This window comes from Parambassis ranga, chromosome 17, assembly GCF_900634625.1.
Source record: "Parambassis ranga chromosome 17, fParRan2.1, whole genome shotgun sequence".
Lineage (NCBI taxonomy): Eukaryota > Metazoa > Chordata > Actinopteri > Ambassidae > Parambassis > Parambassis ranga.
In genome coordinates this window covers 5,409,373-5,422,265 of record NC_041037.1, presented here as the reverse complement: position 1 = coordinate 5,422,265, position 12,893 = coordinate 5,409,373, and the positions used below count along the sequence as shown (strand labels likewise).

At 40.9% G+C, this 12,893-nt stretch overlaps 2 protein-coding genes across 19 annotated transcripts in view; one reads left to right on the top strand and one right to left on the bottom strand.

Moving 5' to 3' along the window:
* Positions 1-6,511, top strand: part of obscnb (obscurin, cytoskeletal calmodulin and titin-interacting RhoGEF b) — a 42,274-nt gene extending 35,763 nt beyond the window's left edge. For all 18 annotated transcript variants that reach the window (XM_028426856.1, XM_028426858.1, XM_028426859.1 and 15 more), the window contains 16 exons: positions 224-363; positions 494-694; positions 803-879; positions 953-1,123; positions 1,206-1,365; positions 1,461-1,577; positions 1,658-1,822; positions 1,909-2,067; positions 2,146-2,323; positions 2,402-2,515; positions 2,613-2,780; positions 2,917-3,019; positions 3,093-3,222; positions 3,442-3,535; positions 3,694-3,736; positions 4,400-6,511. In XM_028426856.1, the coding sequence (XP_028282657.1) occupies positions 224-363; positions 494-694; positions 803-879; positions 953-1,123; positions 1,206-1,365; positions 1,461-1,577; positions 1,658-1,822; positions 1,909-2,067; positions 2,146-2,323; positions 2,402-2,515; positions 2,613-2,780; positions 2,917-3,019; positions 3,093-3,222; positions 3,442-3,535; positions 3,694-3,736; positions 4,400-5,498 (3,119 nt within the window). In that variant the 3' untranslated portion in view covers positions 5,499-6,511. The remainder of the gene's footprint in view (positions 1-223; positions 364-493; positions 695-802; positions 880-952; positions 1,124-1,205; positions 1,366-1,460; positions 1,578-1,657; positions 1,823-1,908; positions 2,068-2,145; positions 2,324-2,401; positions 2,516-2,612; positions 2,781-2,916; positions 3,020-3,092; positions 3,223-3,441; positions 3,536-3,693; positions 3,737-4,399) is intronic.
* A 49-nt stretch (positions 6,512-6,560) lies between these two features.
* Positions 6,561-12,885, bottom strand: guk1a (guanylate kinase 1a). Its single transcript, XM_028426876.1, has 7 exons — positions 12,702-12,885; positions 9,596-9,709; positions 8,858-8,899; positions 8,529-8,764; positions 8,280-8,364; positions 8,105-8,190; positions 6,561-7,857 (listed from the first exon to the last, which is right to left on the bottom strand). The coding sequence occupies exons 1-7, from the start codon at positions 12,733-12,735 to the stop codon at positions 7,819-7,821; spliced, it is 636 nt and encodes a 211-aa protein (XP_028282677.1). The 5' UTR covers positions 12,736-12,885; the 3' UTR covers positions 6,561-7,818.
* Between the last annotated feature and the right edge of the window lie 8 nt (positions 12,886-12,893).

Below are 12,893 nucleotides of genomic sequence, written 5' to 3'. Positions count from 1 at the left end.
GTTACAATTTCAGAATGATTTACCAGGGTTGACATTATCAAGTAAATACATACCAATAGAAAAGATGCAGTAGAGCCTTAGGCCATTGCCTAAAATGTGAATTTAAGCCATTTCAGCCATTCATCAACAAACTGATTGGAATCGGTACTGACAGCAGCTAAATAACTTTAAGCAACAGTTGATCTGTCTCCCTTTGACTGCCTACTTATCCTTCCTGCCCCAGCTTCATTACGCGTACCAGGTGGTGACAGTGATGATGACACTAAGACCCCTTCTGCATCACCTCATCATGGCCGCTCTCGGCCTCCCTCCCTCATTGCAGACTCCTCTTCTGAGTCTGATGAAGGGGAGGCCAGGGGAGAGGTGAGATGTGTGGATATCATACATTTTAATTTATTGTGGCTAAAACTGAAAAAAAAAACAAAGTGGTTTTTGCTGGAGTTATTTGAATGGCATTATGTGAGCTGCCATTAATATGTCTTGTTTTTATTAGATGTTTGACATCTATGTGGCGACGGCTGACTACAATCCCACCATAGCAAGCAAAGATTCCATCTCTCTAAAGGAGGGACAGTATGTTGAGGTTTTGGACTCAGCTCATCCTCTTAAGTGGTTAGTCCGGACCAAACCTACCAAAACTACGCCATCCCGCCAGGGCTGGGTCTCACCTGCATACCTGGACAAAAAACTCAAAGTATGTCTCAGAACAATAACAGCAGATTTTCAAATACATATTGACAACTTTTTTGTTGTTTTATCGCCTTCAGTTAGTTTACATGATGTTTGTAATGTGTTTTTTTAGCTTTCTGCTGAAGCGGGTGACCTCCCAGAAACAAATGTGGAGGAAGTGTCTGAGGGAGAATACAAGAAAAAATTAGTGTAAGTAAATCACATTTAGTATCTATAGTGACAAAGCAAAGGATACACTGTAACTATTATTTTGTGCATCTAGCCAATTGATCCAGGACTTGATTCTTGGAGAGTCGGAGTTTGTCAAGGAGGTGGATTTCTTTACCATGCATCACCAGAAGCAGGCAGACAGCCATGATGCACCACCTGAGGTCACCAGCCAGAAGACGGCCATCTTCAGAAACATTGATGATATCAAGTCCTTCCATAGCAGGTAAGCTTTCTTAATTACTTTTACTATTTTTTTTAATGTGTCTGTGCGTGTTTGGATCTAAGAACAACATTTTTGTTTCTAGGGCATTCCTCCCAAAGCTGAACGACTGTGACACAGATGATGATGTAGCCATGTGCTTCCTGAAGAATAAGGAGGGCTTTGAGAAGTACCTGCAGTATCTTGTAGGTCAGAGTCTGGCTGAATGTGCCATCAGTGACAAAACTGTCCACCGCTTCTTTAAGGTAAGAACAAACCTTTTACTGCTGCACCACTGCCTGAACACTTAGGTCTTCCTTGTTGGACTGTTTAATTGCTACATTCAATGTTCTTCTTACAGGAGTACACTGACAAAGAGCAAGCCAGTGCAGACCCTGCAGGTCCACCTGTACGAAGTATCAACGCCTACCTCCAGCAACCACTGGAGAGGATTCAGAAGTACAAGGCCTTCCTCAAGGTAAAGAACAAATCAAGTATTAACATTACTGAATTATCATCAGTGCAGTTTTGCTGATTTTTCTCCTCTAACATCTTCAGGAGCTGATTCGAAACAAGGCCAGAAATGGTCAGAACTGTTGCCTCCTCGAAGAAGCCTATGCAATGGTGTCTGGGCTTCCTCAGCGTTCTGAGAACACCCACCACGTCTCCATGATTGAGAACTATCCTGCCAACTTGGAAGTTCTTGGAGAGCCAATTCGACAGGTAGTATAAATAGTTACAGCCTGTTGTGTGATACACTGTGTGTAAGTTTGATTTTCTGTGTATGTTTTATTTTCTCCTTGCACCAGGGACCTTTCCAAGTGTGGGAGGGAGCGCCTGGAATTAGAACATCCTCTAGAGGTCACCACCGCCACGTCTTCCTTTTTAAGAACTACTGTATAATCTGCAAACCCAAGAGAGACAGCAACACCGAAACACAAACATATGTGTTCAAGAACATGATGAAGGTACTTCAGTATAATCACTCTTTCTGTTTCTGTCGTCCAGCCTGAATAATAATGATTGCTGTATTATCTTTGTTGCAGCTAAATAATATTGATGTGAATGAAACGGTGGAGGGTGATGACCGTGCCTTTGAGATCTGGCATGAACGTGAGGACTCTGTGAGGAAATACACCTTACAGGCCCGGACTGTCACCATCAAGAACTCATGGCTGAGAGACCTTAGAGAACTGCAGCAGCGATACAGCATGCCTGCATGGAGTGAGTGGAACTCACTATTTGTAGTTGTATTGCTGAGACTTTCAAACAGTGTCTTTCATGCTTAAACTCTTTTTACAGGTCCTCCTGATTTTGATGAAATTCTGGCAAACTGCACAGCAGAGTTGGGCCAGACTGTTAAGCTGGCCTGCAAGGCTACTGGAGTACCCAAACCCACAGTTACCTGGTACAAAGGTAAGACTTTTAGGACTTGTCTGAGCAGTCCTCATTATAAAGTTTAATATGTTCATTTGTTGCTTAATTAATTAATCGGGTCTCTTTTTGAATGCAGACGGACGTGCAGTGGAGGCAGATCCTCATCACATTATTATTGAGGACCCCGATGGTTCCTGCACGTTAATCCTGGATAATATGACCGCAGATGATTCTGGCCAGTATATGTGCTTTGCCACGAGCCCAGCTGGCAATGCTAGTACTCTAGGAAAAATCACTGTTCAGGGTAAACAATCTGATAATGTACTGACATATCAGATGTCTTATCTGCACATATAATTCATTGCTTAAAATATATAATTGATCAGATAACATAACATCTTTTCTGCTGCTTCACTACACTTCTGGTTTGTCTGTTGCAGTACCTCCTCGTTTTGTGAATAAAATGAGGAATGCTGTGTTCATTGCCGGTGAGGATTCTCAGTTCACCTGTGTAATACAGAGCGCCCCCAGTCCTAAGATCAGGTATGAATGCTTTGCATTAATCTGTCAAAATGTGTTGAGTCACAAGTTAAACATTCATTAATCTCTGTTCCAGGTGGTTCAAGGATGGCAGGCTGCTGACAGACCAGGAGAAGTATCAGACCTACAGTGAGCTCCGCAGTGGGGTTCTGGTTCTGGTCATCAAAAACCCAACAGAGAGAGACCTTGGACACTATGAGTGTGAGGTTGGTTAGACATTTTCTGTGAAACAAATTTTTCCCTATCACTTTTTAAGTTTAACACTTTTAGCAATTTTTAATTTAATTTTTTAAAGTTTCTAAAACTGAACTCGGCATGATTATTTACTGTGTTTGCAACTACAATTGGTTCTAAGACAGCTGTTGTCAATTAGCAGCAGTCAGTCATATTTAGAACTCTAAAAATATATCCTGTGTTGTTGCCAGTTGTCTAACCGCTTGGGCAGCGCCAAGTGTGCTGCTGATTTAGTCCTTCCCTCTGCTGTGGCTCGCACTGGTGAGCAAGCCATCACCATTGAAGGTAGGGGCACTGATTTCTTATTAACATTGTTTGTAATATTTTTTTAGATTCTGAATAAACCAATAAACCAACCATATATTGTGCTTAGACTAAGACTAATTTAAGGCTAATCTTCTTGCTTTGCGCATTAAAACTGATGCCTTCTGTTTCTTTTGTAGTTACCGAGCAGGAGACTAGAATACCAAAGAAAACCATCATCATGTAAGTGAAAGCAGAACCAGCTGACAGAGATATGATGATACTCTTAAGAATATTCAGTGGTGTTTGTTGCAGAATGGAGTTCCTCTGCAGTTGCTAGATTTCTGTCGATATTTTTTGCATAAAGGGACTTGGGAGCACTTTCGCCTCTTTGTGTGAGTGAGTGAATGTGTGTGTGTGCGCGTGCTTGCTTTTCTCTCTGGCTCCTATATGTATTGTGTAGTATGTAAAGCCTGAATGCCAAAGAATTCTCTCACAAGCATGATGAAAAGGATGGGCTGTTTCCATCTGGGAGCTGTCTGTTGAACTGCAAACTTACAGCTCATCACTGCTTTTATATTTAAATTCAAGGTTTGAAGTAAGGTCTGTTTTATTTACGTGGTCTAACATCACAGGTCAGACCAAACAAAAGGGGGTTTACAGTCTGTGCAAACACCCTACATTATTATTGTCTTTATTTAAAGTAAATCATACACAAATTATAGTGCATTGGACTATACTCCCATTTGGGTTTTTAAATAGTCGCCCTTTCCTTTATAGTTACATAGCTTAATGTCACATACTCATATTGGTGATTGATGACTGGCCATTTACAAGTTTTAATTATCACTGTGAATGCAAATGCCATTTGTCTACAGTCGTAGTAATGTCCTCTTTCCTCTCCAGTGAGGAGACTATCACCACAGTGGTGAAGAACCCACGTATGAGGAGACACAGATCCCCTGGCCTGACTCTTGCTGGAGCCCACCGCTCTGAGACCTCCACCCCTGAGCCTCCTACAACCCGGCTGAGGAGGGTCCCCACTCCAAGAAAGACGACCATCCCAACACTTTATGTTACTGAGGCAGCGGGGGCCGAAGCCAGGTCAATGGAGAGCAAGCCCAGGTGGGTTGAAGTAGAGGAGGTCATTGAGTACAAGGTCAATAAGTCTCCCAGGCTGTCCAGGAGGAGAGGTATCTCTCCAGCAGGGTCTGAACGCTCAGTCACTCCATCCAGACCGAAACGGTCTCAACTTGAAAACCCAAATGTTAACAACTCCAACAACAAGCTGGTGAAGCAACTACAGGGAGACCTCAGCAGCCAGCCACTCGCCTGGGAGGAAGAGGAGACTAATCCTGCCTCTGAAGCTGCTTCTGGAGAGCCGCATGAGCTCTCATCTGTCCTCAACCCAGCTGGAGACGATAGCGATGACCTGGATGATCAACAGACTGTCATATTTGAACCAGATGATGAAGATGATGATCTGCTCAGAAAACAGGAGGCTGTAAATGTGAAACAAGGGGATCGTGTTTTGACTCTTGAGGATTTGGAGGATTATGTCCCAGAAGAAGGAGAGACGTATGGCACCTTTGACACTCACCATGTTTCCAGTGAAAAGCCTTGTGAGATCTCTGTTCTTCAGAGGGAGATTGGTGGGTCCACGGTGGGGCAGCCGGTGCTTCTCAACGTGGGCCGGCCTGATGTGGTGGTGCCAAGGCAGAGGAGCAGTTTCTTCAGTCGTTTTAGGGATCATCTCTCCAGCAGCCTTTTCTCATCTGCTGTCCCACAGGCCAGCACAGCCCGGTCCGGGACGGAGAGACGCATCCCCATCCAAGTGAGCCATGCACACCTGGAAGTGAAGCCTTCATACTGCTCAGAGGTGCAGAGAGTTGAGGGTGGGCAGCAAAGCTTTAAAACCAAAGTGTCAACTCGCACCTACGGTTACACATCAGTTGGCAACCCTGTCACTGTTCAGATTCGAGATAACCAGTCTCAGAATGAGTAAAGGCAAACACATTTAGAACCCTCTCAGTCTTAAATGAGGACATTTCTACATAGAGAACAAAAACGACATATCCTATCATTTACTACATTTGACAAACCATTCCATTTTGAAGCTGCCAGTTATTTTCTTGAGAAGTGGTTGGCATCAGATGGTCTCCTTAGAAACTGTAGGGATAATGTTACAACTGCTGTGGGTCATATACAGCATTGTGTTATACAGTATATATGCTGGACGGAAGCCAAGAATTGTTCGGTTAAATCCCAGAAGACAACATTTTCCATCCTGACCTTCCTGAAATCATGAGCTTAACTCGTCAATATTACCTGATCCAGGAGTTATTGTTAGTTTGGCCCTTGTTGCATACATAAACAAATCATTTTACAGTACGTATATATTATAAATATATTTTTGGCTTTACTTTTGTACCTTTGTTGCATTTTATAGTTCCTTGGATGCAGGAAATGTTGGGAGTTAATGAGACAATGACAAATGTGCAAAGAACAGGCCTTTGGTTGTAGTCCAGTGGCTGTTGTTGATCCAAGATTTGCAAAATATAGATTTGTCTACGCCACGAATATGGCACCTCTACATGCTTATTTTCTGGTAGGGAAACATTAATATTCACATCATTTATTGTTATGCAGCACATGTTCCTACCATTTTATACTCAGCTCTTCACACCTTTTCTGTGCTTATGCAGTGCAGTTACCTGCAAACACAGGTGAGCACAGGAAGGCATTCATGTGTAAGTGACATATATTTAGATGAGTGACTGCATGTTTTGCTTTTCTAAAGCAAGAAGTTTATACTCAGAGATTTAACTACCTTTAACGCTGAGTGGAATGACTTTCCTCCTTGATGAGATGTGTGGCGTTGGTGTTTAAATGTGTTTCAGTCAGTGGTTATGTGATATTGCTGAAGCCCTAACAGGTTCTATTTGCTTGTACTGTACATGTGTAGTTTTGGACATGGTTGAGAACAAAGTGTTAAATAAATGTACTGCTCAATAATAACCAGATTCGTTTAGATTTTCTTCCTACATCACAAAGAAAAATTTGGCAGTTTTGTAGTGTAACATGTTTATTGAAGTTTCAACATGTAACAATCTGTCTGTTGGACATTTAACAGACATAATATACACAACATTTTTTTCCACCACAAGCTGGTTTAGTTTTAAAGGGCAAGTCAAGAGGGCCGCATGCATTAAACAAGTAGGGTTTCAAATTTGCACGATTATTTTCTTTATTTAACTGACAAATGTTAGTTTTAGGAATATCTGAGCAGAGGAAAATATATTTTAGTTGGGGTGTTTTAATATCCACATGCCAATTTATAAATGGCTGAAACATATTTGTTGTACTTTTCTAGTAAAATAGGAGATTTTCTGTGTGCTTGATTTTGAGAGTTATGTATATAAAAAAAAATCAACTTGCCAATTAATGTTTAAAAAAATTCAAAAACAATCCACTGAATATCATTTTACTGTACAGGTAACGCTGAAAAGTGAGTTACACAATATAAAAGTTTAACAAATTTACAACTGTAAAATAAACAGATTGACTGTTAAATCCCCCGCAATATAGTTTTAAAAAAAAGCAACATTAGATGTACTATTGTCTTTTGTTCTACACAAAGTTTCCATTTTTATAATGGGATTTAATCCTACTAGAGCTTTAGCTTAGCATTAATGGTTATCCAGCAAACTGTAATGGAGTTAGCACATTATCTGGCAATTTACAAAAGTCTCCCAACACTGGAATCATTTTCTTGTTCCAACAGTACAGTTGACTTGCATGTAGCCGCCATGTTTCCAGAAATAAGTCCTGTTTAGGGATGTGATGTTAAACTCTCCCAATGTCCGTCCCTCAAAAAACAACAAAGAAAACCTACCTACCTCATCATCAGCACACTGTCTGTAATAAGCAAAATCATTAGACATATGCTTGTTCATGCTCTTTATAGACCAGTTTGTTTTCCTGATGGAATGAGTTGTTACTCTATATTGGTGCAAACACTCTGCACACCATACCAGTCGCACTTCAAGTAAGAATTACTGGAGTATCTTTATACAAGTGACAATAAAATATGGAAAGCGCTTCCTGTGGGTAAAAAAAAAATGTTCCACTTTGTAATCTCACCATTTGGTAGCTACTACTTATAAACACTATGTAAAACCTACATGTTTGTGTCCCCGTTAGAGGGATGTTGTCTGAGCTGCACAGACCACAATCTGAGGGAATGTACATGAGTGGAATGGAGGTCTGTGGTTTTGTGTGGAGTGGATGGACAGGATCAGGATGAGTCAGGATGCTGCTGTCTCCTATGAAGAGGTGTTGATTTTCTTCACTTGACCAATTTCCTACAAAGATGGGATAAAAAAAACAATGTAAACAACAAATACACAGCCATACACTTCATCTGTGCAACAGCAGCTGCTATAGTGAATAGCAGATACAGTGGACTGTCCAGTTTATCCTGATCTTAAAGGAGATAATGAGGGAGGCACCGAAGCTCGTTTCCTTAGCATTTAGTGTTTACATTTAGTCTTTCTACTGGAGAAACTGATTGAAAGGGTGAAAGTTTCAACTGGACCAATTTGTGCTCACCTCAAGGAGAGCTTTTTGTAACTGCCCATAAGCATCCTCCAAATTATCATTGACAATGATGACATCAAATACACCAGGTTCTTTACCTAGAAGGAGATGCATTGAGTCATTATTTGCATATATATGCCATTTAAAGCTTTGATTTGCTGTGAGGAGTGTGTTTATGATTACTTACTAAACTCTATGTCCACCCTGGCTGCATGTAAACGCTTCTGGAGGCTCTCCTCCGACTCAGTTTTTCTGTCTCTTAAACGCTTTTCCTGAAACATTCAAACCAGATAATTCAGCATCAACTCATAGAAGATTTCACAGAGCTGCCAAAACCAGTATAACCAGATCATTGTAATGCAAAAACAAACAACTCAAAAAATCTTCAAGGTCACACCCACACACTTGAATATGTGCTAACTGGATTTGTGCTCACCAGGACAGCCATGGAAGGCGGCTGGATGGAGATGTAGATGGGATTGAGGTCTGTCTTCTTGATGTTCCTGACACCCTGCATGTCAATGTCAAGTATACAGATGAGGTTCTTGGCCTGGACGTCCTGCACGGCGGCTTTGCTCGTCCCGTACATGTTGCCTGAAAACTCTGCATTCTCAATGAAGTCTCCATTATCGATGCCTTGCTGCATCACCTCCCGTGTAACATAATGGTAATCTGTAAAAAAAAAAAAACAAGCGATTACACATAAAACAAAGCAGAAAGCTGTTGTTTCAGGAGGGTATGAGAGCTTTTAGTTACATGCTGTACCTCTGCCATTCTCTTCTCCCGGTCGAGGATTTCTTGTTGTATCTGAGAAATAACACATAATATAATTTAAAATCTCACAGACTGTGTAAAGATTTTTTTTGCATAAAGAATGTGGAACACTAAAATCCAAAAGGATGCAGCATTTGTGCTCACTCTTGGTTGTTCTGCCTTAATGTGCAACACCAGCTAGTGTTAGCTTGCCTGCTAAGGGGAACAAATTGCCAACTACTGTAATGAATGTAGGAAAATACAGGATCTCTTTCTTTTGGATCTGGTTAGTTTGAAAATTATTTTACCAGCCAAAGACAAACCAGATCCATGCTGTCTATCCAAGTTACATTAGTTAATTAGGGTTTTCTAATTCTTACATTTAGGAGGTTTGGTGGAAATTTTAACTTTTTTAGTGACATTTAACAGATTGTGCCGACACTTGGCGTCGTCTCTGGGTTTGTTGTGGTGTTAATCTACTCTCCAGGTGGCTGATTAGTGGTGGGGGTGCTCACTGTGTTCCTAGGATACACCAGCTTTGGCTGCATTGTAATCACTTCTCCACTCCCCAGAGGCTGGGTTTGTTATGTTGTCCTTGTTAACAATATGTCCCGTCAGCACCCTAATACAAACTGCAACCAAATTTAGTTTATTAGGACATTCTTTGTCACGCTTTTGTTTTGGCTGTTTAAGACAAGTCACCAAAAAAAAAAAATTAACTGATTCATGAACAGCGAGCAGTAAACTTACGAGAGACGCTGAAGCCGAAGACGCTGTCATATTCTTTCATGAGTCTCTTGAGCAGAGTGCTCTTTCCTGCCCCTGATGGGCCGCTAAGCACCACAGGCCTGGGTCCAGCCATAGCTGAAAGAGAGGTGAAGAAAAGAGTGCAGTTTACTACAGGGAAAACAAATGGGTGGACCAGGATGGAGGATGATGACCACTGGAATCTTACATGAGTCATCAGAGGAGTGAACTCAGTCTGTCTGTGTGTCTGTGCACAAAGATAAGACCTAAAAAAAGATATTTTAAGACTGAAGTCTAAAGAAATGTCTTTTTAGTCATGTGGGGGGAAAAAAGCATAAGCCAGCAGTTCTCAAAGTCACACCAAGTGATCAATAGCGGGAGCAAAAACGAAGAAGATCTGAGGTTACCATGACACTGACAAGAAACAATTACTCACTAATTGGATTGCCTCACTCAGGAAAGAACGGCAATAAAAAACCTAGACAAAGACCAAATGCAAACACACTTCCTCCAACTAAATCACGCAGCCATGTAACACCACCACCAAACCAAACAGCTGATGACTAATCTTTTAGACCTCTCAGCATCTCCTCCACCCTGCGACAAAACATTTGTCTTCTTCATCATTTCAAGTGAAGTATAAAGTCTGTAGTGTGCCTTCTTACCTTTCCTTAGAGCACAGAGCTCAAGCAGACAGTGAATTCAAGTGAGCAGGCAGGGTGTGAATGTGTGTCGGAAGATTGTGTATAAAAGCAGAAGGGAGGGAGAAAGAGAGAGGGCAGGGCCAGGCTGTTAAAAGAAACCAAATATTTAATTGACGATGACCTGGCACTACAGTGAAGACATGTTTTGGTTTCAATGTTCAACCTCTTATTCACATTGCAGTGAAATAAAGAAAACAATGTGGAATAGCAGAAAATTCTGACACATTTATTTGCAGTAAGAATGCAGCTTTACCTCTGCTATTAGTTATGCTATTATAACTGGTTACTTACATCAATGTCAGGGATCAGACGGGTTGGTAACTAGTCCAAAAATGAGGTGTTCCACATGGCATGATGACATGCAGAGGATTACAGATTAAAAAAAAACGTATGTAAGTCTAGGCCATCTTTGAAAAGAGAGGTAAACTCTATTATTCTGAACGTCTCCGATCTTTCACACACAGCATTATGAGCCTTCTTGTTTCCATGCAAAGCAGATGCAGCGAGGTGGTCCTTGCAGGTGCAAATGACAAGAGTCATTCTCTGTTGCCTCTTGAATGCTTCCCCTAAACAGCAACTCGACTAATTAAAGGTGCAGGAGGTGTTTTTTTAGGAGACACTGAAGAAGCCTCTTATTTGTTGTTTTTTTTTAGAATGCTGTCTCTGTGTGAGAGTTAAACACATCTCACAGGACATTTTAAAAAGATATCCATGTTATTCAATTCAATTTTATTTATATAGTGCGTTTTACAATCAAGAATTGTCTCAAAGCGCTCTCCCAGAGCCTGAACCCCCCTTAAGAGCAACAGTGGCAAGAAAAACTCCATTTTAACAGGAAGAAGCCTTGAACAGGACCCGACTCATAAGGAGAACCTTCCTGCTGACAGTCGGCCGGGTTAAGGAGGAGAAGAAGAGGTAGACACTACAGTTACCATTCAGCCTGCAGTTTACCATTCAGTACCCAGGATGATTTTCAGAGCCAAAAATGTCTTCAAAAATCAGATGGTTGATAGTATGTTGATAGACTGACTGAGAACAATATTCCTTCTAAAATATCACCATTAATATGTAATACACACACAGAATGAGGTCACCATTCAAGTCATTTAAGGACAGACGACACCATTCCTTCTGCTGAGAAAGTGCCTACCCCTCCCACCACAGATATAGGCATAATTCCTGTGAATATTTTTACTGTACACCTTCTGTCCTCACAGATAGGAATGCATATAGTTACATTTTCTAAAGGTGTTCAACATATTGTGTTTGTATTCTATTTGGTTTAAAGAAGAAACTTTTAATGGCTTATTTACGCTTAATTACACAATTTCCCCATAGTGGGACTAATAAAGGTATTCTTAATCTTAAGCATAGAAAGTATACATTTGCATTTCTGAGTAGCAAAGCTCCTGAAACTGTTCTTAACAGAGAGCTGCATGACAGGAAATGAGAGCCATGTGAGTTCCAATCAGCACGGGCTGTCCCTCGTTAGAAGTCGCAGCGTGATTGTGCATTAAACGACATGTGACTGCACATAAATCATGTGAAATCTATTAAGTCGGATACAATGAGAGCCAAAACATACAATTTTTTTTTTAAAGCAAACATTTCATATCTGTAGCTCATTAGATATGATGTTTCACGTGGTATCTAAGAAGATAGTTCTGAAGTTTGAACTGTTGTTTGGCCTTTGAACATGAACATGCTCTAAGAAAACTAAGTGGTGTATATATATACATATTTACAGTTGTCTGCCACTTTACAACCTGTTAAATTCTGTTTACCCTAAACTGTAAACTTTCAACCAGTTAACCCTTTGGTTAGGATAGTGTAATTTGTATGTTATAAGGTTGATGATCTTGTGGCCGAATCATCAGTCATCAAACCAATAAAATCTACTAGCCCAAGTGTACTTTGACTCAGTGTTAAGAGTAATAAATTGTTGGACTGATAAACAAGGTAAGGGAGAAGAGCTGCAGATACAAATGCTGTTATTAATATGAATGGGACCAATTTGGCCTCACAGACTTAAGTACATTGAAACACGTCACTATAATGGGCAGTAAATTACACAAAGTAATATGATCATTAGTTGAAGTATAGGGTGTAGTGGATATCTAGGGTGTTGTGTTCAGGAGTTAAAACTCAACATAAAAGCAGCCAATAAAAACACACACAGCTGCCATCAAAGGGGTTATCACCTCTCATCTAACCTGCATACCAACAATTACACTACAGGTAACCTTGCATCAGCCATCTTAGCTTTAATACAGCTCGGTAAACACAAGAACCATCATATCATGCAGCAACCTCTCTTCCCAGATGAATGGCAACGCTCACATACTGTGATAACAGCAGTCTAAATTCAACATATCATGAAAAGAAAGCGGCGTCCTCCTTCCTACCTGAAAATAGCCTGGTAAAAAATCTCATGTACATCGGGAGTGACGTTAATCCAAGAGTTTGGGACGGTCTCCGGAGGATTTTCTCCCTCCTCTGCTCTGTGTCTGTGCTGTGAGAGCCATTACAGAAACTGCGCCGCCTGCCTACGTCATCACTGCGGGCCAAAACATCAACACTGCACCTTCGCGAACGTC